We start from the raw sequence: 27466 nt of genomic DNA on the forward strand, positions 1-27466 counted from the left end.
CCAGAAATATCCTCACAGACAGCAGGAAATAATGGATAGCCAAATACCTGGACACCGTGTCATCCTGTCAAATTGACACATAAAACTAACCATCAGGTATATTAATATCATTTATTATTGTTATGTATATATTTGAAATCATTTATAAATATATTAATATATTAATACTAGTTCTTCTGTGAAGTTGTTATGTTGAGATTAAAGCTCCATGTAAATTTTAAGACACTTCATGAATACAAAACATTATTAAATAGGCTCCAGCCCATATGAAATGCATATATTCTATCAGATTGGCACAGGGAAATTCATAGTTAGATGTTAAATAATGAAATGGGTCTAATATGTCTTGTCACAGAGGTATTTCTATTTTAAAAGTTGGTGTCAAGAAATACAGTGCCTTAGGAATTGATTTCTACTGATATTATAACAATAACCTCATAAGTAGTCATCCTATAGAGACAGCATAGAATTGTGTTAAGATGATGAACTCAGAGCCAAACTGCATGGGTTCAGATCCTTTTTCACTTGCTAGCTATGTGACATTGGGAAAGTCACTTAACCAGTTCATTTTAAATGAGTCATATATTTAAACAGCTTAGAATAGTGCCTGATGCATAATAAATGCCCATAAATAATTTGTTGAGTGAAAATTGCTCTGTGGCAGAGTATCTTGGCACAACACCAAATGTGTAGTGACACTCAGTGTAAATAAAGGTTTGCCGAGGGAAGAAATGATCGACTTTGAGATAGATATTTGGAGTTGGAGCAGGAGTTTTTAGAAATTACTACTAACCATATTGGTCTTAAAAGTTGTATACTATTGCTGTTTATTAAGAGTTTATTCTCTTAAATATATATTTTTCCTAAAATAAATATATTTATTCCAGAATGATTAGTCCTAAGTTGAAAAAAGAGAGCTTGTCACTATTTCCTTCTATGGATGGTTTATATTTAAGAAAATGTAATTATCTACATTTGATTGCAATAGTATATCTTTATTCTACTTTATCCAGCAAAACAAATAAGTAAAACTGTGTATGAAGCACTACTAAATTATTTAAATAGATTCTATTATATGTGGAAATTTTACAGCAAGTGATAATTCTTCTTACTCAAGATTTATAAATTGCAGCTTACTGTTCTGCAAGAAAATGTAAATAATGTATCCAATTTATTTAGGTGGAGTAACAGTTTTGGGGAAATCACTTATAAAATACTTTGTTTAACTATTAACATGTACATAAACCAATACATATTTTATGTTCTTTCAATTATACACACATGTGCATACACACACACACACACACTTAGAAAGAAAAACTTCATATTGAGAAGAAAACTTCATTTGATCACTCTTAGCTCTTAGGCAGACCTAGGTTCACGTAGTAGTTATATAGTCTCATTCTTCAGATAAGAGGAGGTTGTTGAGACTTTCTGCAGCTGTTTCCTTATCTGTAGAATCTGGAGGATAATCCTGTCTCACCAGGTTGCTATGAAGCTTAAGGGAACCAACTGACTAGGCATGCAGTTGTTCTAAATACTAACTTCTTCTCTTTACCTCTCACTTGCTTCATTATTTGCTTTATTGTATTTGATGTCTCACAAAATATCTTTTATATCATGAAGCAAAAATAGAGGATACTCCTTTTTAAATCTGATTACATCTTAGTTTAGTATTTTATCAAAAGTACCTAGAGTATTCTAAGAAGATTGGTCAACGTTATGGTCTCAAAGAGTATATAAAATAGTTTATTGTTATGCTGTACATGGCTGAATCAAGCTCCTTATCACACCATATACTTGGATTTTCTTTATTTCCAGGTCACTCTTCCAAACTTACTCTGGAATAATCCTAGAGGGTCCCAAGAGAAAATATTTGGAATAGGTATAATCCCAAAATGAAAAGTGATCAAAGCCAGTTTATTTATTTTAAACAGCCCCATTAACATGTAGATATACTTATGCGTTGTATTCTGACAGCAGAGGCTCTAAGAAGGCTATCAGCTGTTTACATGTGAAAATGAACTGTTAAACATTTTCAAGTTTTCAGATGTGTAATGGTTTTTACATGGAAATATGTGTCACTATTATTTAATTGTTCTTGCTTTAAATTTGTTTTGTCTTTTGAATAGTGTTAGAATCCAGAAACATTAAACTTCACAGAGGATTAGGAAGAAACCTGATTCCCATTTTCTAAACCAAAATCAGATGCCTTCTTAAGACTCATAGACAATGTATACATTTATTTCAAAGCATGTTAACTAACAACTAATAGTTAATAATATTTTGTATAGCTCTTGCTGGGGATGTTAATTAAACATCCCTCAGTTACCATACCTGTTTAAAGAATGCAAATAAAGTTAGTATAATATTGATATGATATAGTACAATATTATATAAAGTGTAATACTAATATGAATACCGACAAAGCTCTGAGATCATATTAAGTTCTAAGAATATGTGACACAATGATTCTCTTGCAAAATCAATTACACATTGCTTTTTTATTTGGAATATGAATATTGAGAGGAAACAGTAATTGGTCTTGAACAGCTAAGTTCAATAAAACTTTCTGCAGTGATGGAACATTCCATGCAGCTAACGGGCACTTGCAATGTAACTAGTGTGACGTGACCAAGGAAATGAAATTTTAATTTAATTTGAATTAATTTTGATTTAAACTAAAATCACCACAGCTCTAGAGTTATCAACTCATAAACAAGGTTTTTGAGAAACAATTGAAATTAAAGATGAGACATAAAATTTATAAGCTTGTGCAGTGAATTTAAAAGCAGTTATTTCACCTTCTCTTTTCAGTCTCCTGCACATAGTTACTCCAGCTATGACTCTGGCAAAAATGAGAGTGTGGACCGAGGAGCTGAGGACCTCTCACTAAACAGGGGAGATGAGGACGAAGATGACCACGAGGACCATGACGATTCCGAGAAAGTTAATGAGACAGACGGCGTTGAAGCCGAGCGACTGAAAGCTTTTAATGTGAGTCCTGCCACACTCCAAGTGTGGTTTAATTTTTACCACTTCACTTTCATGTTGTTGCTTGTTGGTAAATGTGGATATTTTAGAGACATGTTTGTTTAATTTACAGAAGGATTTAAAAAGTACATGAAACACTCTTTGCCAACCAGACACCAGAATTGCTGTGTTTTGTTTAGAATTTTAAAGCCAAATGTGAGCTGAAAACTGGAGTTGTGTTGTGTGAGTATGCATGTTTACCTAGTGGATGGAGGGGGCCTCAGCTTAGTCCTCGGAAGAGTACGCCCGTCATCTGTTATTTCTTTTGCTTTCCTAGCTTATCTAATTATGCATGACAAAAGAGTCAGTTGTTTGATTTCAGAGATTAGTCCACTGTGCAGTGTAGCAATGTAACAGTCGTATTCATCATTAATAGAGAATGTAATGGGGTGCTCAATTGTCACAGTCTACTGTTATTTCCTGATTTTTTTCTACACGATAGTCTATTCTTTTCTGTATGTTTGTCTGTCTGTCTGCTTTTCTCTCTCTTTTTCTCTCTCTATTTTTTAATCCAACCATTTAGAAAGTCTTTAAAGAGTGTTTGCTTAAAATTTCTGGCTTTCCATTGCAAAGTTCTCCAGTGCATAAACCAGAAAACAGTATTTTCCTATCGGTAATCAAGACAGGAAGCTAGGAACAGAAGAGAGCAGCCCTCCAAACCCTTCTCCTCTGTCTCCCTCTTGCCAACAGATGTTTGTCAGGCTGTTTGTAGATGAAAACTTGGACCGAATGGTCCCAATCTCTAAGCAGCCCAAAGAAAAGATCCAGGCTATCATTGACTCATGCAGGCGACAATTCCCTGAGTATCAAGAGCGTGCCAGAAAACGTATACGTACTTACCTCAAGTCCTGCAGGCGGATGAAAAGAAGTGGTTTTGAGATGGTGAGTTTTGAATTAAAACACAGCCCTAGACTCCATCAAAATCCCACATGTAAACCATGACACTATTTTTTTTCCATCTTAGTGTCTTTTTTTTATTTTTTTTCCATAATGTCAGGTCAAAGGGGTTTTTGTTTGCTCGTTTGTTTTTTCCCCTTCTCCTTTTCATCTTCCTGAAGTATTTATTCTCTTTGTTTATTTAATGAGGAATATCTTGTGAGTCCAGTGCTCACAGAACCACGTGGTACCATGTCACAGAAAATAAAGGTGATATGAGTAAACACCAGTGAGAACCAGCATCTCATTCATGTTTGTTTTCTTTCTGTCACTACTAAAGTGGGCATGAGGTTATTTAAGTTGTGAACTGAAGCACCAGTCACTGCTTGAGATGGCATGTAAGAATGGCATTCTCTAAATCAAAAGGAAAGAGATGGATCTACCTAAGGAATACCGTTTTCATGTCAATGGTTAACAAATTGCAGGCCTTGAAAGCAAAGAGCAGAGAATGAAAATGCTTAGGTGAAATATAAGGATTTGTTGTACTGGATATGTTTATTTGTGTGCTGGTGGATGGTACCAAGAGCTTTCATATTCAGGTGGACATTATAGACAGATAAGATTATGTTGACATTAGATTACTTGATAGGATAGAGATTAGAAATCAATGATTTTTAAACTTTATTCTATTTCACCTTGCTCTACTTGTTACATCTAGAAATAATGCACACATTTACAATGTATGCCTTTCCCATTTTCTTATTTCTTATGTATGTGAACAGTTTCAAAATTGTGTGAAACCATTTTTTTCTCATCTTATCTGAGAAGGTGCCATAAAAGCCTAGGCTGTTAGTGTTTGTGATCTGTGAATCTAATTAGGTGTGATCGGGTAGAACTGGTGTACATAAGAGAAGTTTCAGAGTATGTCTGTACCAATTATCTCAAACCATAACATCTCCAGAGTTAGACATAAAAGGCCATTCTTTAGGAAAAATAAATCTAATAAATCTAATGTTTGATCAGTAAATACTGTCTTCATTTTCATTAGATTTTAAAAACCCAGTGAGTTAAGTAACCATTAAATTAATAGGTAGACAAATATGTCAAGTTGTTATTGAGTCTATTGTGCGGTTTTGATGCTCAAATTGAGCAATTTCTCTGAAGAATATTTATTCCAGAAGGTGTCCTGATTGTAAATTCACAGTGATAGAAAAGGCCATAAAAAGCACAGCTTTATGAACAAGGTAGGGTTGGTCCATACTGAGTATCATCTCCAATAGGTGACGTGATTTCTCTTTTTTGTTTCCTGAATTTGCATTATGAGACTCTTTCGCCAAGGCGCATACATGTATTTCTGTAAAACTCAAATGACAATATTTAGGGAAGACATAGGAGGCTTTTAGCGCTTTGCTCCTCCTGTATCCCAAGTTTTGCCACTGTGCCAAGTTAAACCAAATAGCCTAGATATTTAAATTTAATAATCTCAATCTATCAAAAAATTACCTAGTTAGTTGCCTTCAATATTATGCAATTGACGCTTTTTCCTCGTAGAAATAAATCTCATGCAAGTTTTTGTATTGTCAAGGTCATTGTTTACTAGGCTGCTAAATGTCCATGACAGAAAACTTGATTTCAAAAGTTTCTTCTAGAATTTAATGCAATAATAATAATAATAATAATAACAATTGTTTCTCCTGAGGAAATAGAATGCTTTCACCTGCTCTCAACACTGGGTCTATGAACCTTGATATATTCACTTTTGTGCCTTACTGCCAGGGAGTTCAGAGCCAAACTCTCTCCATTTTCTTTCTGTTTAATTTGTCTTGGTGGAGACAGCTTTCCTTGGTGGATTTGATATTTTTTAGTGGAAAAAGGAGATACACATTTAGAAAGAAATAAATAAATAATCTAATTATGAAAACACCAGAAAGCAAGCCTTTCATGTTTGGGAAATAATGTATTTTTTTAGAGGATTTAACTTTTCCATCATTTGCTTCTATTTGTCTAACACAGCTCACAGGAGAGGTATCAGACGTTGTTTTCAATACATAGTTTCCCTGATATCATAAGTATTGGAATAGCTACAGTGACACTGGCTATTAACTTTTTAACAAATAGAGATATTGTAAAAATGAATTAAGTGATTCTTTAAACTAAAAATTATATCAAAAATATACCTAGCCTTTCATATAAGATCGTGATAAAAACTTTATAATACTTGTGTAGCTATTAATTCTTCATACCACATGAGTATAGCTATGTGTCTCTCTCTGTCACCAATTACCTTAATTGATGCTAATTAGCAAACACATTTTGTTTGAATTTTCCACTTGCTCTTTGTACTAACTCTTGCCCTCTTTCTTATAGTTGTCATTTACCATCCCCCAGATTACATTCACATTCTCTAAGATCTTTATTTATAATATTTATTTTTAATTGCATCCTATAATATCCTCCGTATTAATTTTGATATCTAAGTTGATTTCACAGTTCTTTTACCTTTTCCACTTCAGGGATCTGGATCTCTCTTTCACCAAAGTCTTTATTAGCATGAATATACCTTGATCTTAGTCATCACTCCAAGAGCCTGAAAAAGCAATATTAAAAATTTCAAAACTTTCTAAATGTTCTGACTCACGTATTCTCTGGTGACTTTACAGAGGAAAAGTCTTGTTCTTATTTGCCCTGGATAAATAAACTTCGCATCTCTGCCCCCATATAATTCTGCCTTCTTCAGAACATTGCTCCATCAACCACCCCTACTCTTTTGTATGTTCAGTTTTCCCTTTTCAATGAGAGGACATTTAATCCTTTTTTCAAAAAAAAAAAAAAAAGTTCTCAGATACCAAAAAAAAGTGACATCTCTTTTTCTTCTTCTACAATCTGAGTTCATCTTTCTTTGTCAGGTTTCTCAAAAGAGCATTTTATACTTGCAGATTATACTTATTACCACCAAATCCTGCAGTACTCCCTCGCATGCAGATTATTCAGACTGTGGTTCTCACCACTGTGTAGTCAGCTCTATAGATCTGCAGAGTCTACATCTGTGGATTCAATCAACTGTTTGAAAAATATATGGCAAAAAAATAAGGGGATTGTGCCTGTATTGAACATGTATAGACATTTTTTACTTGTCATCATTCCTTAGACAACACAGTATAACAGCTATTTACATATCATTTACATTGTATTAAGATTTATAAGTAAGCTAGACATAATTTAAAGTATACGGGACAGTGTGCCTGGGTAATAGGCAAATACTGTGCCATTTTATGTAATGGACTTGAGCATCCTTAGAGGTGCTAGAGCCAGTCCTGCAGAGATACCAAAGGATGACTCTACTCAATTAGTTCTTATAAAGATCACATGACCACCTTTGCACAAAACTCAAAGATTGCATATTCAACTAAAGTATGCGCATTTTCTTGAAGCTTGCTGTTTCTCTTCCTCCTTATTTACTCCTACCTGCTTTTGGGCAGTTCCTACACTTCTGTGTTCAGCCACGTACTGTATATCACCCTAACCACAATTGCAAATGTCTGCCCTTGTGTACAGTATCCTGTTCTCAAAGCACAATACCCAAAATATACAAATCTTTGGTATTTCCTTCCAAATGTCAGCCAGACACTAGGGCAATAATTATATTACACTGAACTCTTTATATTCTCCAGCACCTATCTTCTCCACTGATACTCCACCTCACTTATCAAGCCACCAGTAAATTCCTCTTGACTTGCCTACTGTTAATAGCACCATATTGTTATTTTTACCATTGCTCAAAAGTATAGAATGAGATTTGACTACTTTTTGTCTTGTATCCTACCACTTAATGAATTCTGCTTATTCCTCCTTTACTCTGTTTCCCAAATAAATATTATAGTTTCTGATTCTATGTGCTATTATTTTAGTTCTAGTCTTTCACACCTCATATCTATACTGTTGCATAATCCTTCTAACTCAACTCCCTACTTTCCTCTTACAATCTTCATATACACTATGCCTAGGCAGAGGCAGAAATAGGGTTTGCAAAACCTGAAGATTACGTGACTTGAGATCTTTTTGAAAAGAGAAGTAATACACAATTATGAGCAAAAAAATAGGTAGATAAAATGAATGTGTATTTGCAGTTTAAAATTATAATACACAAAAAAAATTAAAAACCACCGAAATCTTGAAGATTAAAACACTTTTCTTCTAACATCTTGTTAGACAATTTTCAGACATACTTACATATAAATGCTTCCGGATTTTAAAGTGGCTTTCCCTTCCTATCTAGAATGCTTACAACATCCAGGAACTCCAGCACTCAAGAGGCTCATCCAGTTGAGGTATCCTGTGCCTCACTTTATTGACTTTATGATAAATCTGCCTTTGCCCCTAGAGCAGTCTTCCTCAATTTTGGCTTTGATAAGTGCGAAACTCTGTCATCTTAGAACAAATTTCATATTTCTTTCTATAATGTTTTAGCATACGACCTTTTGAAACCGAGAGACCTAGCTTCAATTTCTTGCTTAGTTCAATTCCTGTACAAGCGTAGTGTTTCTGAGTCTCTTCTAAAGGATAGGGATACTGGAGTATTATATGTGATCATGTATGTATATGTATAGCATATAATATGGTCCCTTTCTACCTATTCTTCTAGTATGTTCAAATTATTTCCTTTCACACCGTAGTTCATCATTTGAGACTGCTGCTCCTTCTTTCAATGGGTTGTCTCTTGGTTCACTGGTTCCCTAATTTTTTATGACTCAGGGATTATGGGTACCCTTTGCTCATTATTTACTAAATGCATTAAAATTGAAGAATAACTGGGTTTTAAAGAATATAGCCCATGTATTTTTCAAATCTACTTATCACTGCATCTTTTGCTTTAAGCAAGATGTTGACCTGAGCCTCATGGGGTATGTTCTCTTCGCATACACACACGCCACCCAGGTTCCCACCACAAACATGTACAAATCCTGAATAAAACATAGCAATTTAAAACATATTCAGTTAAGCTCAAAAGAAAGAAAAGGAAATTTCCAGGTACCTGAAATGAATAGGAAACTCTTAGCCAGAATTGTAAGCCCTTTGGATTGGGTAACAACTTAGAAAGATAGAAAAAGTAAATGTAGACCCAGACAGATTAGGGCTGGGGTATGAATGTCCACCCAGGTTCAGGATACATGCATTTTAGTTTGTAACTAGATAGGCACATAAACTGAGAAATGTATGCAAAGCTGGGCCCAAGAAAGGCTCGTCCTCTATTTTCCTCTCTATGAAAGGGGAATTAAGAAATATCCTAATACAACTTTCAGGAATAAACATGACAGGCATTATAATCATTGAAATTAAAACCTTTTACTAAATGGGTTAAGTAGAATGTAATATTCAGCCAAGGAGAAAGTAAACTGGAACACAGAAGTATGCAAGTTACCCACAGGAAAAAAAGAGAAGTTAAATATGAAAAATAAATTAAGGTAGAGAAGAGAATGATAAAGACACATTTAACAGGCATTCCAGAGGAGAAATTAGAATAAAGAGACAAATTGAAAAAGATAATGATGAACTATTTTTCAGAATTGATTGGACCTCAATCCTCATAACAGATAAGTAGATTAGTTCTAAACAGTATACATAAAAAAAAAAACAAAACTCATACCTATGGATATTATAGTAAAATCATAGAAAAGCAAATAAATTCTTAAATGTACCAGAAGGAAACAACATATTATCTACAACTGAAAACCAGCCTGAACAATTTCTTCAAAGTACTAGGAAAAAAAGTCTTCAAGAGAAACTACTTGTAATTCACAAATCAATGCGCAGCTCAGCTCTACTTTCAGAGTGAGGGGGAAAGAAATACTTAAGATAATTTCTGAGGCTACTACTTATACAACCTGACTGATTCCAGAGGAATGCTTCTATAATCCAAGAAGAAGGAAACTGAATCCAAAAGGAAATAATAAAAAAAAAAATTGGCAGCATTGGTGAGCGTCTGAAGAAAAACACCTGGATTTGGTTCTCGTCTGTGCTTTTCCAGTTGCTGCTTATGGATTTTCTATCTCCGAGCCGTGGTCTCACCCTGGAAGAGAAAAATGGAAATAATAGCTCTTATCCTAAAGATGAAAACCAAAAGCACTCGAAATAACAAATGTAAAAACTCCTAGGACAGTACCTGGTATACCTAGTATGGTACCTGTTGCACATGAGAAACATGATAAAATGCAGTTTAATCTGAAACTGAATTTCACAGTTCCCTTTCCTGGGAAACCCGCACTGTCTCAATGTGTTGAGCTACTTGAAGGACTAAATCAACTAGGTCTTTATCTGTTTAATCCTCACTGCTAGCTAACAGCAGCCTCAAATCTCTCTTTCTTCTATGTGCAAATTGTACTTTGTGGTACATCTTTTGTAGTTTTATCTTGTCTTATATTGCTGTTATCTATATATATGGGCCTTAGCTCTTCAAGAAGAAATTATGTTCCTTGAGTACTATGCTTCTTAACTTGTTCATCTCTGTATCACCCACAATGTCTTATATAATACAAGTAGTTGCTCATGAAAGTTGCCCAATTCATGTTGAATTCAACCGAATTAAAATTGCTGAATGAAAGATTGAGTGGCTGGATGGATATTTACTAATGTGCTTCTTTGTGGTAGAAATTAATAGAGAGGTAAGATAATTTTTATTGTGTGATATGAGTTTCATAGTATCTTGCAATTGGTATTTTAATTTTAAAAACTACTACTAACTGAAAATGTAGCATAATATATTTTAAATCTTTAGCGAGTTGTTTTCACAAAAGAAAACGGTTATATAATGTTTAATTTTAACTATTTTTAAACTATTAAAATGTTAAAAAAAATTACACTTGATCTTAACCAAAAGGCCAAGAAAGGATACATTAAAAAAATTTAAATATATTTAACAATAAGTGGGAATAGGTAGTGATGTTAATTATATGAATGGAATTAGTATACACTTTTAGTTTCACAAATAATTCGGAAAACTACATCATAATGTACAGTAATTGTAAGTATATGTAACACTCAACTTTCAGAATATATACAGTGTATATAGGATATACACAATATATTTTATATATTTAAAATAAAGGATTATGTAGTTAAAATGAAAGCATGTTATTTCAGTTGATAATTTACTTGATCCTGTGTGTTGATCAGAGGTGTCAGCTGATATTAACTAAACTGTGTTTCTAAGTCTTCAACTAGAAGACTTATTAATTCCCCATGTTTTCATAAAAGATCATTATTAATGGCCAATAATATTCTAAAAATAAGGCCAAGTCACAGATCATTAATTCATAAATGAAATATTTCTAAACAAAGCCTAGACAAAGTTTAATTAGCTTATATTCCACTTCTGTTAAAACACACTTTCAAACTCCTTTTAGTCAAGAGAGTTTTCTCAAACAACTAGAAAGTTCAAGAAATCACATATAGTGGATCCATGGGCTCCAATGTCAGGGGTTTGCTGCTCTCCTTTTTCTTAATTATGCTTCTCTTGTGTATTGATTTACATCTTGGACAACTTCTTGCTACCTGTTTGGAAATGTTACCAGCAGCAGTTCTAGGCCTCCATTCTTAAAACCCACAACCCAAGAGCAATCCTCCAACTCCAGGTCTCAGTTCCCGGGAAAGAACTTTGCTTGGCCCTATTTGGATTACATGTCCACCTTCTTGGATCAGTCATTGGAAACAAAGTATTGAGTGCTCTGATTGCCCAGGACGAACTCAGGTGGCCAGGGTTAATTGAGGAAGGAACTTTCCTTATTACTTCCATTAAAATCATGTGGAATGAACTAAGGACAGTTGAACTACTATTTTAGTTTGCATTCACCAGTTTATCTAAAATATTGGATTATCTATGGTTTGGAATTCAGAACTTTTCAATTTTGGGACATCACAGAGTACATACTAGGTTTGTTGCATAACACCCATAATGGGGCCTAGAAAAACATCACATATACAAATATATCAGTATTTCTGCAGCAAAACATATACATATTCACAGAAATTAGGAAAAAGTAAAACCTTAGGCATTCATTTATCAGTTTCTTTTTCTGCCAGCTGAGTTTAACCCAAGCTTTTGAAAAATATTTTAAGTTTATATAATATTAGAGCTTCAGAATTGCTCACAAAAGGTTGTCTTTACTAAATACACTTTTAATAATGCACTTCCATGTACATTATAAAGTTATAACCTATGTGCTAGGCATTGTACCAACTTGTCAAGTAAGCTCTATGATGGCAGAGACCATACTGATATCTTCAGATCTCTAAACCTGGCACAGTTCTTGTTAGATAAAAAGTACTTATAAAATATGCTAGTGATTTTATGTGCATTTCTCATGGACTTCTAAAAACTACTGCATAATGTGGAGATTATTTTCCTTATTTATAATTTTCTGACTGAATCTCAGTTTTGTCATTTATAAGAAGACTGAGATGCAGATTAAATTGCAAAAATGGTCACATAGCAAGTAACTGGTTATAGAATAATATTCAGTTCAGTATGACTTAGTTGCAAACTATCTGTATTCCACTGATGTATAAGAATGAAACCACCTGCTTAATAGAAAGGATCTCTTAGAACATGAAACTTTATATATGTATATAACCTGAACAATTATGCCTTTAGGTATAGATATGCCACTTGGGGGAGATAATGTGTGCACACCATCCAAATTACAGAATTCTTAATAATGGGTTTTATAAAGTAACAAGATTAGGAGGAATAATCTTAACTCAGCACATTACCTAAACTCTGACTGCTGAATTGTTTAATTATCTTCAAGGCACTCATTCTACTTACAACCTTGAGTGGATGTCACAGTCGCTCCCAGACTGGCCTTAACTAACAACTTGATTAAGCTTCACTTAAACTGTAGAGTCTGAGAGCATCACCACATTAACCCATGACCAAAACCTAACATTCTTAAATTTCTTTGTACTTTTTTATAATTGCAAAAATCCTGTGGCATCGTAAATGTACAGCTGAAGTTCAGAGGACTCTAAAAGTTATTTCATGTAGAGTTTTAAGACCCACAAAAATGGAATAGTTTGTCGGTGTGACGGTACATTTTACCAACATATATAAGAAAAGACACATTTACATCGTGCCAACAGCAATTACATCTTAAGTCCCCAATTAAAATGTGACTTTTTAAACTCCAAAATCTCCATGTGATGGTTTAGCCATCTGTTTAATGACACAACTGCCATTGATTTGAGCATAGATAATTATTACAAAAAGAACAGTGCTGGAGAAAGATCAACTCAGATCCCAGTTAGAATGTCAGTTAATTATGAAGAGATAATTAATAAGGGTAGGTACCATTATGTTATATATAGGGAAATAATGTATGTAATATGCACATACAAATATGTAATAAATATTCCCAATCCAGGTATAGATCATGTGAAGTGTATAATTATATCCATTGTTAACTATTATTGTAAATATTCTAAGATAGATAGATAGATATCAAATAGTATATGTATTTACTGAGCTATCTTCAGCCAGAGGAGGTGTTATTTTCATAAGTTATCTATTGAATTAATTGCATTTGGTGTTTGCGTCAAAATATTCCTATCTCCAATTATTACATGGAAGCTTTGTGTTTTATGGCCACTTTTACAAATGTAAGAGGGAATTTTCAGTCTCCTTCCTGGTGAAGTGTATGACCATATCCCCTAACACACTACTAATTATGTTTTAGAACGACAATTCTGTGGTGACATTAGAATAAGCCCTCAACTGTCAAATGTAATGATGGAAAGGAGAGTTCAGCAGGAGATGATTCTCAGAGCACGTACTAAACACTAGTTTTAAATTTCTCTGTAACATGATTCCTTTTATAAGGAGAAAATTTGATTAATTTCCTTCTCACTATCTTCTTATTAGTACTTTTGAGTTGTTAAGTGGATAGAAGCCAAATTATAGATAAATTTTTTTAAACTTTTGTCTTTAATATCTTATAACCAAATGCTGCACACTTGAGCCCTGTGTGTATTGGACAGTATTGGCATTTATTATTGACTCATTAATATTAGAAGCAAAGAGATTTTTAGCATGATTACCTCACATGAGGGAAAGAACTTCTCTGCCTGGCTCCTGTATTCTCATTTTGGGAATGAAATTAAGCTTTATTATGGTTCATGTATAGTATTATTGACACTTCTGGCTGTATAAACATTACAATCTTATGAATTCAGGTTCAGTCAGTTAAGAATTTGTGACATAACTTAGATAAGTTACATTTTTGTCTTTGTGCTATTAATGAAGATTATAAATTTTGTAATTTATAGAATTTATAGGACAATATATTAAAGAACTTGAACCATTTAAGTGAAGGATGCTAGGGAGATCCTGATATATTCTTTGCTAAATGCCATGTGTGGTTAGCTGTGATTGAATTCCCTTACAGGAATGTGTAGTATTTAAGAATTATAGATTTATTTAAACTCACTGGGGACTTTGTTGTAAAATGTGAATAGTAGTTTACTAGGGATTATAACTCCCAATTCATCATCAGACTTAGATTTGAATTCAGGTGTTTCCACATACATCACTGCATAATTGTGAGCAAGTTGCATAATCTCTCAGAACTTCAATGTAGTTTATCTAAAATATGAGTAATATAAGTACTTTTCTCAAAGATCGTTTAGGAGATTAAATTTGATCAGAAATCTAAACTTTTGGTATTAATAGCTGAATGTCCTAAGCACTCAATAGGAGTTAGATATTATTAACATTTATCTAAAAATTAAATTAGGATGGTACTGGATTTCTATTTGGAGGTACACATTATTGAGAGATAGTACATTCTCTGCAAAAATACATTTCAAATATAATTCTTAGATTGTAATACAGATTTTATGATTTATTCTGCTTTTTTCTCCAAAGAGCTTGAGTTAAGGATGATTATAATGCATTCATGTAAATGGCTACCTTTGTTCTGCTTATTTTTTTAGTTGAAAACAATGGTTTGTATATAAGGATTTTTTAAAGAATTTTTTGTTTTATTAATGACAAAGTACGTAAAAGTACTAAATATAGAACAGAATTTAGGAAAGTGAGAGTTGAAAATTGGGAGACATGAAATCTGAGTTCTGGATCTAGTTCAATTTGTCCTTTTGCAATTACTTAATCTACCCACATTTCAGTTCTTCAAAGTTGAGAGAAGAAACTTGTACTGGATGACTTTTATGGCCATCGAGAGTTGTCAATTTATGATCCCACAATAAACTCAATACAAATCTATTTTCAAAATTATACTATTTATGTGTGGGAAGTATTGAATCATGCATCTTTGATTCTACTTATTTTTTCCACTCAGTAGGATAGTGTGTACATGGTTGCTTTATCTTGAAGTCGATTTTTAAATATTAGGTTATCACATGACCTTAAAATGTATCTAGCCAGGACATTGCTCTAGTTTTTGAGAAAACTGATTTCACACATCTAGGGAAGATGCAATTCTCCCTATCATCTTTTCTGTAAAGGAAATTACATAAATTACTAGGCATAACAACTTTTACTGCTTTAGCAGAAGTTGAGTAGTAAGAGTTGTTTTTAAAAATTATTAAGAATTTGAAAGAAAATGCTATGAAATAATTTTAATTGAAGGGATAATTATGTTCTCCCTATTAAACAAACTTTTATGCATTTAAGTTACTTGTGTGCCTGTTGATACAATATAATTTATTAAAATTCTATAGCTTTGTATATTCCTAATTTTTAATGGAGATAGCAAAAAAAAAAAAAGAGAAAAATCGAGGTAATGAAGAACTGAAATATGTCTCTCTGAATCCCATGTGGCTCTCAATAATTGGATTAAGAAAAGGAAGGTTGCTGACATTTTATTTAGATTGTCTTAATTTCATCCATGGAAACAAATGATCTAATAATACAGTTTATAAAGGTATAAACTCTCGCTCCTATTTGAATAATGCTAACTACAATCAAATAATTTGTGTTATTTTTTGATAATGTAATGTTCTTATTCCCATTTTTCCTATAACACCTTTTCCTCAAAAATTAGCTCAATCAAGAAAGGTATCAGTGAGTATCTAATTCCCATGTAGTTGGATTATATTTTTGAGCCAGGCAGTGACCATTGTTTAATGAGACTGATTTTATAGCTTCATTTATTTGGCTTTGGACTATAATATTTTATTTATACTCAGTGAAGTAGAGAATGAAACGAAGAAGCAATGTGAGTTTTGAAATTGTGCTTACATCTTTATGACAATTTATTTTAGGTTTGCCTCATTTGACCCTCTTTTCTATTACAAATGCACAGCCCTGGCTTTCTAATTTCCTTCTCAAAATGCTGACATTGCATTATTTTCCTGCCACAAATGGACCTCTTTTCTTCTTTTTTGTAAAAATAACATTCCAAATATCCTACTGCTTTATTGTCAAAGTTGTATAACCATCATTTGAGATGTCCCATGGGGTTAGCAGAGGAGAATGTACCCTATACCTTTCCTACCTTTTGCCTCCAGAGGCTACTTTGGAGGGGAAGTAGTGAGGAAGTCTGCTAAGGCAGTTGCAGAAATTGCTTCCTAGTTCACCCAAGGTCAGAGCCCGGTCTCTGTCTACACTGTACAAATTTAACTATAGAGTGTCTGTTAAAATGGTGTGGTCTGAATTTAGCTGTTCTAGAATATTATTTTAGATGTAAGCCCTGTGTTCAATTGGCTGAGACACGCTGTACATAACAAAGTTGGTAAAATGAGTCATGTATAAAAAAGCCATGTTTCAATTCCTTTAGAAAAAAATTCAAAAGGTCTCAATTAGTTCAGGCTTCTAATAAATAGCATTCACACATATTTTAGTCTGAGACTTTGAAAACCCTAAGGTGGCATGTACTATATTTGCTATATTCCCAAAAGATATATTTATTTCATAATTTCACATTATTTTACTACCTCATTTGGTTTAGTTTTGTTATTTCTTATCTATCATTTGCTTATCTTAATTTAAAAAACTGTTCTATATCATTAAGTATTTCACCTTTCAGTTGGATGACTTTGCATGTAATTATGGAAAAAAAGAATGAAAATCATAATTTTGTTATGGTTATCACAAATGATATTGAGAGCTGCAAACGATTTACAGTTAATCATGAAATTAGTTGGAGAATTAATTACTTTCTATATGGGCTACATAGAAGATGGATTTCAACAACATGTATCTATGAAATACCAGCTCATATTTTATAAGTAAAACAAAACATGTATGTACACATAGGCAAACATATCTAACATCTAAAGCACTAAATCTTTAATATATTAAAATCATTGTAGGGCTGACTTTTTCATTTTTATTTATATTTAAAAGCATTTTAATCACATCAATTGGGTCACAATTTAGAGTGTAAATATCCATAATATTTCATATTAAGATTGTTTGACATGGTCTGAGTGTCTATTAGGTTTTTTTAAACTCTGTTTCAGCCCTGTCACTTGTTTTTGTTTTGTTTTTTTGTGCATGTCATATGTTATAGTAGAATTAAAGACCTTGTTTTATTTGCAAAATCCAGTTAGCAGTTTTGCCACTGCCTGTTCAAACTCCAGCTTCATGGCACAGGCTAAATACTTGTGACAATGGATCTGTGGGAATGAATGATGGATCTGTGTAGCAACGATAGCTTTAATCTCTAACTAGCTTTCATTTTTCATCTTTACAATTTCCATTTCCTCTTTCTATTGAAATAAGTTCAGTTGAAATAAATGGATACTCCTGCACGTGTTGATGATCCTGAGAGCTCTTCTGAGAATAACATTGGCCTGTTAATGATACTGTTAATAATTTTTTTCATACTTTTCTCTTTTTTTGTTTTTTTTTTAGTCTCGACCTATTCCTTCCCACCTTACTTCAGCAGTTGCAGAGAGTATCTTGGCTTCAGCTTGTGAGAGTGAGAGTAGAAATGCCGCCAAGAGGATGCGTCTGGAGAGACAGCAGGTACTGAGGCATCTTGAAGTCTGGTGAACACCAGCTATAGCAAATGCAGTTCGTTTAATTTGATTTATGTTGAAGAGTAAAAACTCTTGAATGGATTTAAAGTACACAGATACCTAGTTTTTGTGTCTTTATGATAGGAATTTAAAATTGAAAATGTGTGTTCCTGTGATGAATGAAGGTCAAAGAACAAAATGATTCTGTGGCAAAAATGAACAATAGCAAAACTAATGAATTATAATTCTGTTTAGTATCCAATTTAAAGGTCAATTACTTATTAAGAGGTTCTAACTGATCATTTCCAACACCTTTGTAAATTTACCTCATGACTTATGAGAGTGACTTGATTGTGTTCATTTTGAATGAAAATGAATCAACCTCTCTTTAATTTCCTCTGGTCTACTACCGCATGCCAATACATGATGCCAAGGGTGGTGACAGTACAACACAACTTTGAAAGAGTAGAAAGTCAAAAAATGAGGATATACATAATGAAAATTCATGTCTTAGATTTACTCTCTCATTAATTAATCATTTATTATATGCCAATTGCATGTCGTGTTTCAGTATCTTTTTTCTAAGGCATCTGTGTATTGGAGATGTTTGTACTTTTTGTATTTTGCTCACTGGTGTTTCCCTCAGTCTTTCCCTTGGGTTATCTCTGTATTTCTGTTTCTCCTTCTTATCCCAGAAATGTCTTTCTCTTTTATCTGTCTACCTCCTTTCTCAAGTATCCATAGTAAAAATCTAAATTGTCATGTGATATACTAAATATTCTGCATAAAATTTGCCACATTTTCATTTGTAAACTATTTTTACAACAAATGAATCATATGTTTTATATTGCTAATTGAGGATGAGGTGAGTCAAGACTAAAGTAACTTAGTCCAATCTTGATTCTACAGTAAGCCAATGGACTTCAAAGAAAAAAGCAAAAAAGGTTTTTCATTTCAGGCTTAGAATACTTTCACATGTTTCAGAATGACATCAGCTTTGATTTGATGTGTTTATTATTAAAATGTCATGTGCTAATAATTCTAAATGCCACAAAAGATGAAGCCTTCAGTTAAATGAAAAATACAGTATTAGTCTCAGATAAAAACCATGTAAAAAGTCAATTTAGAATGTGCTAATCATGCCACCAGTATTGATTCATATACATGTGCCCTCTGTTGAGAGTTTTATTATTGTTATATCTATAAAATGTATCTTATACAATGAGTTATAGCACTACGTATAATACCATCTGGCATAGTGATTAGGGGAGCACATTCTGAAACTAAAGAGACCTGGTTTTGAATCTCATCTCTATCTTTTCTAATTGTGCAAACTTCAGCAAGCTATTCCAGTTCTGTGTGCTTTAGTTTCTCCATATGAAAGACAGCAATACTAACAGTACTCATCCTTTGAAGTCATTATGAGAACTTTAAATGACAGATTCATGTTATGTACTTAGCATTTTGCCTGGTGCATAGTAAGCATCAATACATTCAGTATAGAAAAGACTTTGATGTCTAACTGTTTTGTCGTTGGATTGATATCAGTTAACTAGAAAGAAACATTAATGACACTACCTAAGGTATTGGAGTTTCAAAGTCAAAGTCCATTTGAGAACAGATGCTAGCTCTAGAAATTGGGATCGTAGAATTCTGGGATTGAAAGGGCTCTCCTGGTTGTTGTCTAGCTGTATATCCCACCTCGTCTACATTCTAGAATATCCCTGTATAGTTTTAATCATATGTGGAGTTGTTATAACAATTAAATGACTTATTCATGTTATATACTACCTATAATATCACTCTACAATATTCCCCAAAGTTGGTCATCAAGTGATATTTGATCCAGTCACTTAAATACTGTGGGCCTAATCTGTAAAATGGGAGATACAGATATCAATTCATAGAGCTATTGTGAGGATTTTGTAAGTCAATTCATATAAAAGCATTATATATTTCATAAATTTATATGTTGTTGAATATATATTTGTTATTTGCTTTAGCATCTCAAATCTCACACTGGTACTAAAGATCTGCTATTTACTAACACTCTTTCCTACTGTCAGAGATTTATCATTGTTTTTGAAGATCTTTACATTGAGCTCAAATTTACTTCATAGACTTTCTACCCACTGAAGAAAAACTTCTAAAAATAATTAAAAATGGGACTTCTTACTCCTGCCTCAGGAGTAGGGACTAGAATGAATGAGGACCAGTGGTCCTTGGCCCTACTCTCCATACTGTCTCCTTTTTATATGTCCTCATATATTTATTGCAAGGCTCTGTTTCTGGGAATGGAAGATACCCAATAATATCTCCACATTAAAAAAAAAATACTGTTTTTTTTTTCTCCCTGTTTTTTTCTCTTCTTTTTTTTTTTTTTTTTTTTTTTTTTTGGTACTTTAAGTTCTGCGATATATGTGCAGAACGTGCAGGTTACATGGGTATACATGTGCCATGGTGGTTTGCTGCACCCTTCAACCCATCATCTACGTTAGGTATTTCTCCTAATGCTGTCCCTCCCCTAGCCCCCAACTCCCCGACAGATACTGGTGTGTGATGTTCCCTTCCTGTGTCCTTGTGTTCTCATTGTTCAACTCCCACTTATGAGTGAAAACATGCATGTTTGGTTTTCTGTTCTTGTGTTAGTTGGCTGAGAATGATGGTTTCCAGTTTCATCCATGTCTCTGCAAAGGACATGAACTCATCATTTTATATGGCTGCAGAGTGTTCCATGGTGTATATGTGCCACATTTTCTTTATCCAGTCTATAATTGATGGGCATTTGATGGGTTCCAAGTCTTTGCTATTGTGAATAGTGCTGCAATAAACATACGTGTGGATGTGTCTTTATAGTAGAATGATTTATAATCCTTTGGGTATATACCCAGTAATGGGATTGCTGGGTCAAATGGTATTTCTAGCTCTAGATCCTTGGGGAATCGCCACACTGTCTTCCACAATGGTTGAACTGATTGACAGTCCCACTAACAGTGTGAAAACATTCCTATTCCTTCACATCTTCTCCAGCATCCATTGTTTCCTGACTTTTTAATGATCACCATTCTAACTGGCGTGAGATGGTATCTCATTGTGGTTTTGATTTGCATTTCTCTAATGACCAGTGATGAGCTTTTTTTCATATGTTTATTGGCTGCATAAATGTCTTCTTTTGAGAAGTGTTTGTTCATATCCTTTGCCCGCTTTTTGATGTGATTTTTTTTCCTTGTAAATTTGTTTAAGTTCCTTGTGGATTCTAGATATTAGCCCTCTGTCAGATGGATAGAATGCAAAAATGTTCTCTTATTCTGTAGGTTGCCTGTTCACTCTGACGATAGTTTCTTTTGCCGTGCAGAAGCTCTTTAGTTTAATTAGATGCCATTTGTCTATTTTGGCTTTTGTTGCCATTGTTTTTGGTGTTTTAGTCATGAAGTCTTTGCCCATGCCTATGTCCTGAATGGTATTGCCTAGGTTTTCTTCTAGGGTTTTTATGGTTTTAGGTCTTACATTTAAGTCTCTAATCCATCTTGAGCAATTTTTGTATAAGGTGTTGTAAGGAAGGGGTCCAGTTTCAGCTTTCTGCATATGGCTAGCCAGTTTTCCCGACACCATTTATTAAATAGGGAATCCTTTCCTCATTGCTTGTTTTTGTCAGCTTTATCAAAGATCAGATGGTTGTTGATGTGTGGTATTATTTCTGCGGCCTCTGCTCTGTTCCATTGGTCTATACATCTGTTTTGGTACCAGTACCATGCTGTTTTGGTTACTGTAGCCTTGTAGTATAGTTTGAAGTCAGGTAGCGTGATGCCTCTAGCTTGTCCTTTTTGCTTAGGATTGTCTTAGCTATAAGGGCTCTTTTTTGGTTCCATATGAAGTTTAATGTAGTTTTCTCTAATTCTGTGAAGAAAGTCAATGGTAGCTTGATGGGGATAACACTGAATCTATAAATTACTTTGGGCAGTATGACCATTTTCACAATATTGATTCTTCCAATCCATGGGCATGGAACGTTTTTCCATTTGTTTGTGTCCTCTCTTATTTTGTTGAGCAGTGGTTTGTAGTTCTCCTTGAAGAAGTCTTTCACATCCCTTGTAAATTGTATTCCTATGTATTTTATTCTCTTTATAGCAATTGTGAATGGGAGTTCACTCATGATTCGGATATGTTTGTCTGTTATTGGCGTATAGGAATGCTTGTGATTTTTGCACATTGATTTTATATCCTGAGACTTTGCTGAAGTTGCTTATCAGCTTAAGGAGATTTCGGGCTGAGACAATGGGAGTTTTTGTATAAGGTGTTTGTATAAGTTTTTGTGTAACCACTATCTCACAACTGTTAGAATGGCAATCATTAAAAAGTCAGGAAACAATAGGTGCTGGAGAGGATGTGGAGAAATAGCAATGCTTTTACATGGTTGGTGGGAAAAAAATATTATTTTCAAACCTAGAAGGGTTCAAAGAACTTTGGAATTGTGGGGAAAAATGAAATCATTTTTTTAAAATTAAACTCTAAGATTTGCTAAAAACTTATTGGGCAATTCCTAGATACAGTTTCAGTTTCATTTACCATTCTCAACAACCCCATGAGAAAAGATACTATAACTCTCATTTACATGTAGGAAAACTGAGGCCCAGAGAAGTGAAATGATTTGTGCAAGGTCACCAGCTGCACAAGAAATCCAGAATATGCGTTTATATTAGATAAAACTGATGCCTGAGATCTTTTCACAATCCTGTAATGCATTTTCATGTGTTATGTTCATGGAGGGAAACCCATAGCCTAGAACAACATTTAGGACTTGTATCATTTGTGCCTCTGCTGATAAGGTTTTGGCAGTGCAGTTTTCTTCTGGAAAATGGTTTACTTTATTTACAAAGATTTTGTACTTTACCATAACTAGCAATCTAGAGTTTGCTTGGATATCAGCCTAAAAAAGGCTACAAACTTCCCAAAGTGCTTCACTTCATCTGGAGAGTTGTTTATGCACTGTAAACACTAATTTAGTATTTATAATTAGTATCTCAAAAGTATATAAACTACTTTTTCTTACTATAAATTCTATAGATTTCCTTAGCCATGCCACACAGAAACTTCTACCAAGTGATTCTACTTCCTACCAAAGCATGTAATTGGCAGAGATCCTATTAATTGAATCAAACTTGCCTTTGCCCAACTAGAGAATCAGAGTTCTTTTGCATGTTAGGAAGGAGATCACTCTTCCTGTGTGCATTCTTAACCCAACTCAAAATTCTTAGAATTTTCTAGTGACTCAGAGATTCTTCACTGTGCCCCCAATTTTCTGTAGGCGCACAAATGTTCAAAACATGAACACTCAAAATTGGCTTTCTGTTAAGCCACTCGTCTGACTGTTTGCTGCCAGTGGTTAGCCACATGTAGAGATGTAATTGTGTATGTCTTCCAGAGTTTATGAAGCTCGATGAATTAGTTGGATTTTATAAAGTTCTTTGAGCTATGAACATGAAAGGTGGTATGGATGTGTTAAATACTTTATTCCGTATGTCCATTTTGTTCCAAAATTCAGAGGAAGCTTGTTATTATGCAGCCTCAGCCCTGAAGCAAGCCAGTGGCAAGGACAGGAGCCTACTGCTTCATCAGGAATCAGATTTCACAAAAGTCCGTTCCCAATGCAGTTTGGAATATATATGTAGCATTTTTCTTTATTTAATGTAAAATCTGTGTTTTTTAGGTTATCTAGGAAATTCTTCTTCACTTTGACAATTCAAAAGGGGCAGTGAGATTTCACATTTAGAGTACTATGACATAGATCAAAATTTGTGGGTTCTTTTCTCTATATCTTTATTATTTAGTCGTTATTCCTTTTTCCTTAAAAACAAAAAGATCTTATAGTTATTGGTTACATTTCATTTGAAGACAAAGAGGCAAAAAGTAAGAGGGATTAGAACCAGTTACTTGTTGGTGATTTATCTCCTATCGGTGTATGATTTTTGCTGGTTTTGAGGGATGACATACATTTTATTAACAGGCTTGATGACTGATTAAGGTAGAAAGTTTCTGGAGAATGTGAGGGTTTCCTTGTTATATTTTCTGCCCTTTGTGCTTTCAGTTAAATTAGTTTGTAGTTCTATAGAAGAGATCATATAAAACCACCAGTTAAGGGCTTCCCCAGCAGGAACCCAGTAGTTACTGCCCTAGAAGGACAAAGTAGGAATGCTGGGTGACAGCTTTTTGCAGTAGCAAAGCACAGGGGAAACCAATGGTTGACTGTGATGTGACACCTTTGACTCTGTTGAAAAGAACACGGTGGAGGGAAGGGGAAATGGCATGTTACTTACCTGTGGTGTAATAAAAGATCAGGAAGAAGAAAAATAAAGTACTGAAAACTTTATTATTATTATTATTTTTATTATTATTATTATTATTATACTTTAAGTTCTAGGGTACATGTGCATAACATGCAGGTTTGTTACATATGTATACTTGTGCCATGTTGGTGAGCTGCACCCATCAACTCATCAGCACCCATCAACTCATCATTTACATCAGGTATAACTCCCAATGCCATCCCTCCCCCCTCCCCCTCCCCATGATAGGCCCTGGTGTGTGATGTTCCCCTTCCCGAGTCCAGGTGATCTCATTGTTCAGTTCCCACCTATGAGTGAGAACATGTGGTGTTTGGTTTTCTGTTCTTGCGATAGTTTGCTGAGAATGATGGTTTCCAGCTGCATCCATGTCCCTACAAAGGACACGAACTCATCCTTTTTTATGGCTGCATAGTATTCCATGGTGTATATGTGCCACATTTTCTTAATCCAGTCTGTCACTGATGGACATTTGGGTTGATTCCAAGTCTTTGCTATTGTGAATAGTGCTGCAATAAACATACATGTGCATGTGTCTTTATAGTAGCATGATTTATAATCCTTTGGATATATACCCAGTAATGGGATGGCTGGGTCATATGGTACTGAAAACTTATACGTCACTAACTTACCAAATAATAATAATAATGATAAAATCACTGCTAATTAACCAGCATGAACCCAATGGCTCAGGACCTAAAAATATTTAGTAACTCTAAATATTCTAAGTAATTCCTTGCAACTGTCTTTTCCCTTAGTAGAGGTGAATTCACTGTCATCTGTGTCTCTTTATGATTTTTCCTTGTTCTATTAGGGTACTAATGAGTTGGAATATTATTAAAGAAATGTAATTGTGAATGGAAGTTCATTCCTGATTTGGCTGTCTGCTTGTCTGTTACTGGTGTATAAGAATGCTTGTGATTTTTGCACATTAATTTTGTATCCTGAGACTTTGCTGAAGTTGCTTATCAGCTTAAGAAGACTTTGGGCTGAGACGATGGGGTTTTCTAAATACACAATCATGTCATCTGCAAACAGGGACAATTTGACTTCCTCTTTTCCTAACTGAATACCCTTGATTTCTTTCTCTTGCCTGATTGCCCTAGCCAGAACTTCCAACACTATGTTGAATAGGAGTGGTGAGAGAGGGCATCCCTGTCTTGTGCCAGTTTTCAAAGGGAACTTTTCCAGTTTTTGCCCATTCAGTATGATATTAGCTGTGGGTTTGTCATAAATAGCTCTTATTATTTTGAGGTACGTTCCATCAATACCGAATTTGTTGAGCGTTTTTAGCATGAAGGGCTGTTGAATTTTGTCAAAAGCCTTTTCTGCATCTATTGAGATAATCATGTGGTTCTTGTCTTTGGTTCTGTTGATATGCTGGATTACGTTGATTGATTTGCGAATGTTGAACCAGCCTTGCATCCCAGCGATGAAGCCCACTTGATCATGGTGGATAAGCTTTTTGATGTGCTGCTGAATCCGGTTTGCCAGTATTTTATTGAGGATTTTTGCATCGATGTTCATCAGGGAGATTGGTCTAAAATTCTCTTTTTTTGTTGTGTCTCTGCCAGGCTTTGGTATCAGGATGATGTTGGCCTCATAAAACGAGTTAGGGAGGATTCCCTCTTTTTCTATTGATTGGAATAGTTTCAGAAGGAATGGTACCAGCTCCTCCTTGTACCTCTGGTAGAATTCAGCTGTGAATCCATCTGGTCCTGGGCTTTTTTTGGTGGGTAGGCTATTAATTGTTGCCTCAATTTCAGAGCCTGCTATTGGTCTATTCAGGGATTCAACTTCTTCCTGGTTTAGTCTTGGAAGAGTGTACGTGTCCAGGAAATTATCCATTTCTTCTAGATTTTCTAGTTGATTTGCGTAGAGGTGTTTATAGTATTCTCTGATGGTAGTTTGTATTTCTGTGGGGTCGGTGGTGATATCCCCTTTATCATTTTTTATTGCGTCTATTTGATTCCTCTCTCTTTTCTTCTTTATTAGCCTTGCTAGCGGTCTGTCAATTTTGTTGATCTTTTCAAAAAACCAACTCCTGGATTCATTGATTTTTCGCTACCTGACTTCAAACTATACTACAAGGCTACAGTAACCAAAACAGCATGGTACTGGTACCAAAACAGAGATATAGACCAATGGAACAGAACGGAGCCTTCAGAAATAATGCCACACATCTACAACCATCTGATCTTTGACAAACCTGACAAAAACAAGAAATGGGGAAAGGATTCCCTATTGAATAAATGGTGCTGGGAAAATTGGCTAGCCATAAGTAGAAAGCTGAAACTGGATCCTTTCCTTACTCCTTATACGAAGATTAATTCAAGATGGATTAGAGACTTAAATGTTAGACCTAATACCATAAAAACCCTAGAAGAAAATCTAGGTAGTACCATTCAGGACATAGGCATGGGCAAGGACTTCATGTCTAAAACACCAAAAGCAACGGCAGCAAAAGCCAAAATTGACAAATGGGATCTAATTAAACTCAAGAGCTTCTGCACAGCAAAAGAAACTACCATCAGAGTGAACAGGCAACCTACAGAATGGGAGAAAATTTTTGCAATCTACTCATCTGACAAAGGGCTAATTTCCAGAATCTACAAAGAACTCAAACAAATATACAAGAAAAAAACAAACAACCCCATCCAAAAGTGGGGAAAGGATATGAACAGACATTTCTCAAAAGAAGACATTCATACAGCCAACAGACACATGAAAAAATGCTCATCATCACTGGCCATCAGAGAAATGCAAATCAAAACCACAATGAGATACCATCTCACACCAATTAGAATGGCAATCATTAAAAAATCAGGAAACAACAGGTGTTGGAGAGGATGTGGAGAAATAGGAACACTTTTACACTGTTGGTGGGATTGTAAACTAGTTCAACCATTATGGAAAACAGTATGGCAATTCCTCAAGGATCTAGAACTAGATGTACCATATGACCCAGCCATCCCACTACAGGGTATATACCCAAAGGATTATAAATTATGCTACTACAAAGACACATGCACACGTATGTTTATTGCGGCACTATTCACAATAGCAAAGACTTGGAATCAACCCCAATGTCCATCAGTGACAGACTGGATTAAGAAAATGTGGCACATATACACCATGGAATACTATGCAGCCATAAAAAAGGATGAGTTTGCGTCCTTTGTAGGGACATGGATGCAGCTGGAAAGCATCATTCTTAGCAAACTATCACAAGAAGAGAAAAC

At 34.3% G+C, this 27466-nt stretch overlaps 1 protein-coding gene across 12 annotated transcripts in view; it reads left to right on the forward strand.

Annotated features, from left to right (window-relative positions):
• The window catches only part of NOL4 (nucleolar protein 4), a 407984-nt gene that overhangs the window by 294548 nt on the left and 85970 nt on the right, over window positions 1-27466 (forward strand). For 6 of the 12 annotated variants that reach the window (XM_023207730.1, XM_023207721.1, XM_023207725.1 and 3 more), the window contains 3 exons: window positions 2818-2997; window positions 3724-3915; window positions 17777-17890. In XM_023207730.1, the coding sequence (XP_023063498.1) occupies window positions 2818-2997; window positions 3724-3915; window positions 17777-17890 (486 nt within the window). The remainder of the gene's footprint in view (window positions 1-2817; window positions 2998-3723; window positions 3916-17776; window positions 17891-27466) is intronic. The other 6 variants (XM_023207729.1, XM_023207722.1, XM_023207728.2 and 3 more) reach the window with 2 other exon arrangements.

This window comes from Piliocolobus tephrosceles, chromosome 18 (genome assembly GCF_002776525.5).
Source record: "Piliocolobus tephrosceles isolate RC106 chromosome 18, ASM277652v3, whole genome shotgun sequence".
NCBI lineage: Eukaryota > Metazoa > Chordata > Mammalia > Primates > Cercopithecidae > Piliocolobus > Piliocolobus tephrosceles.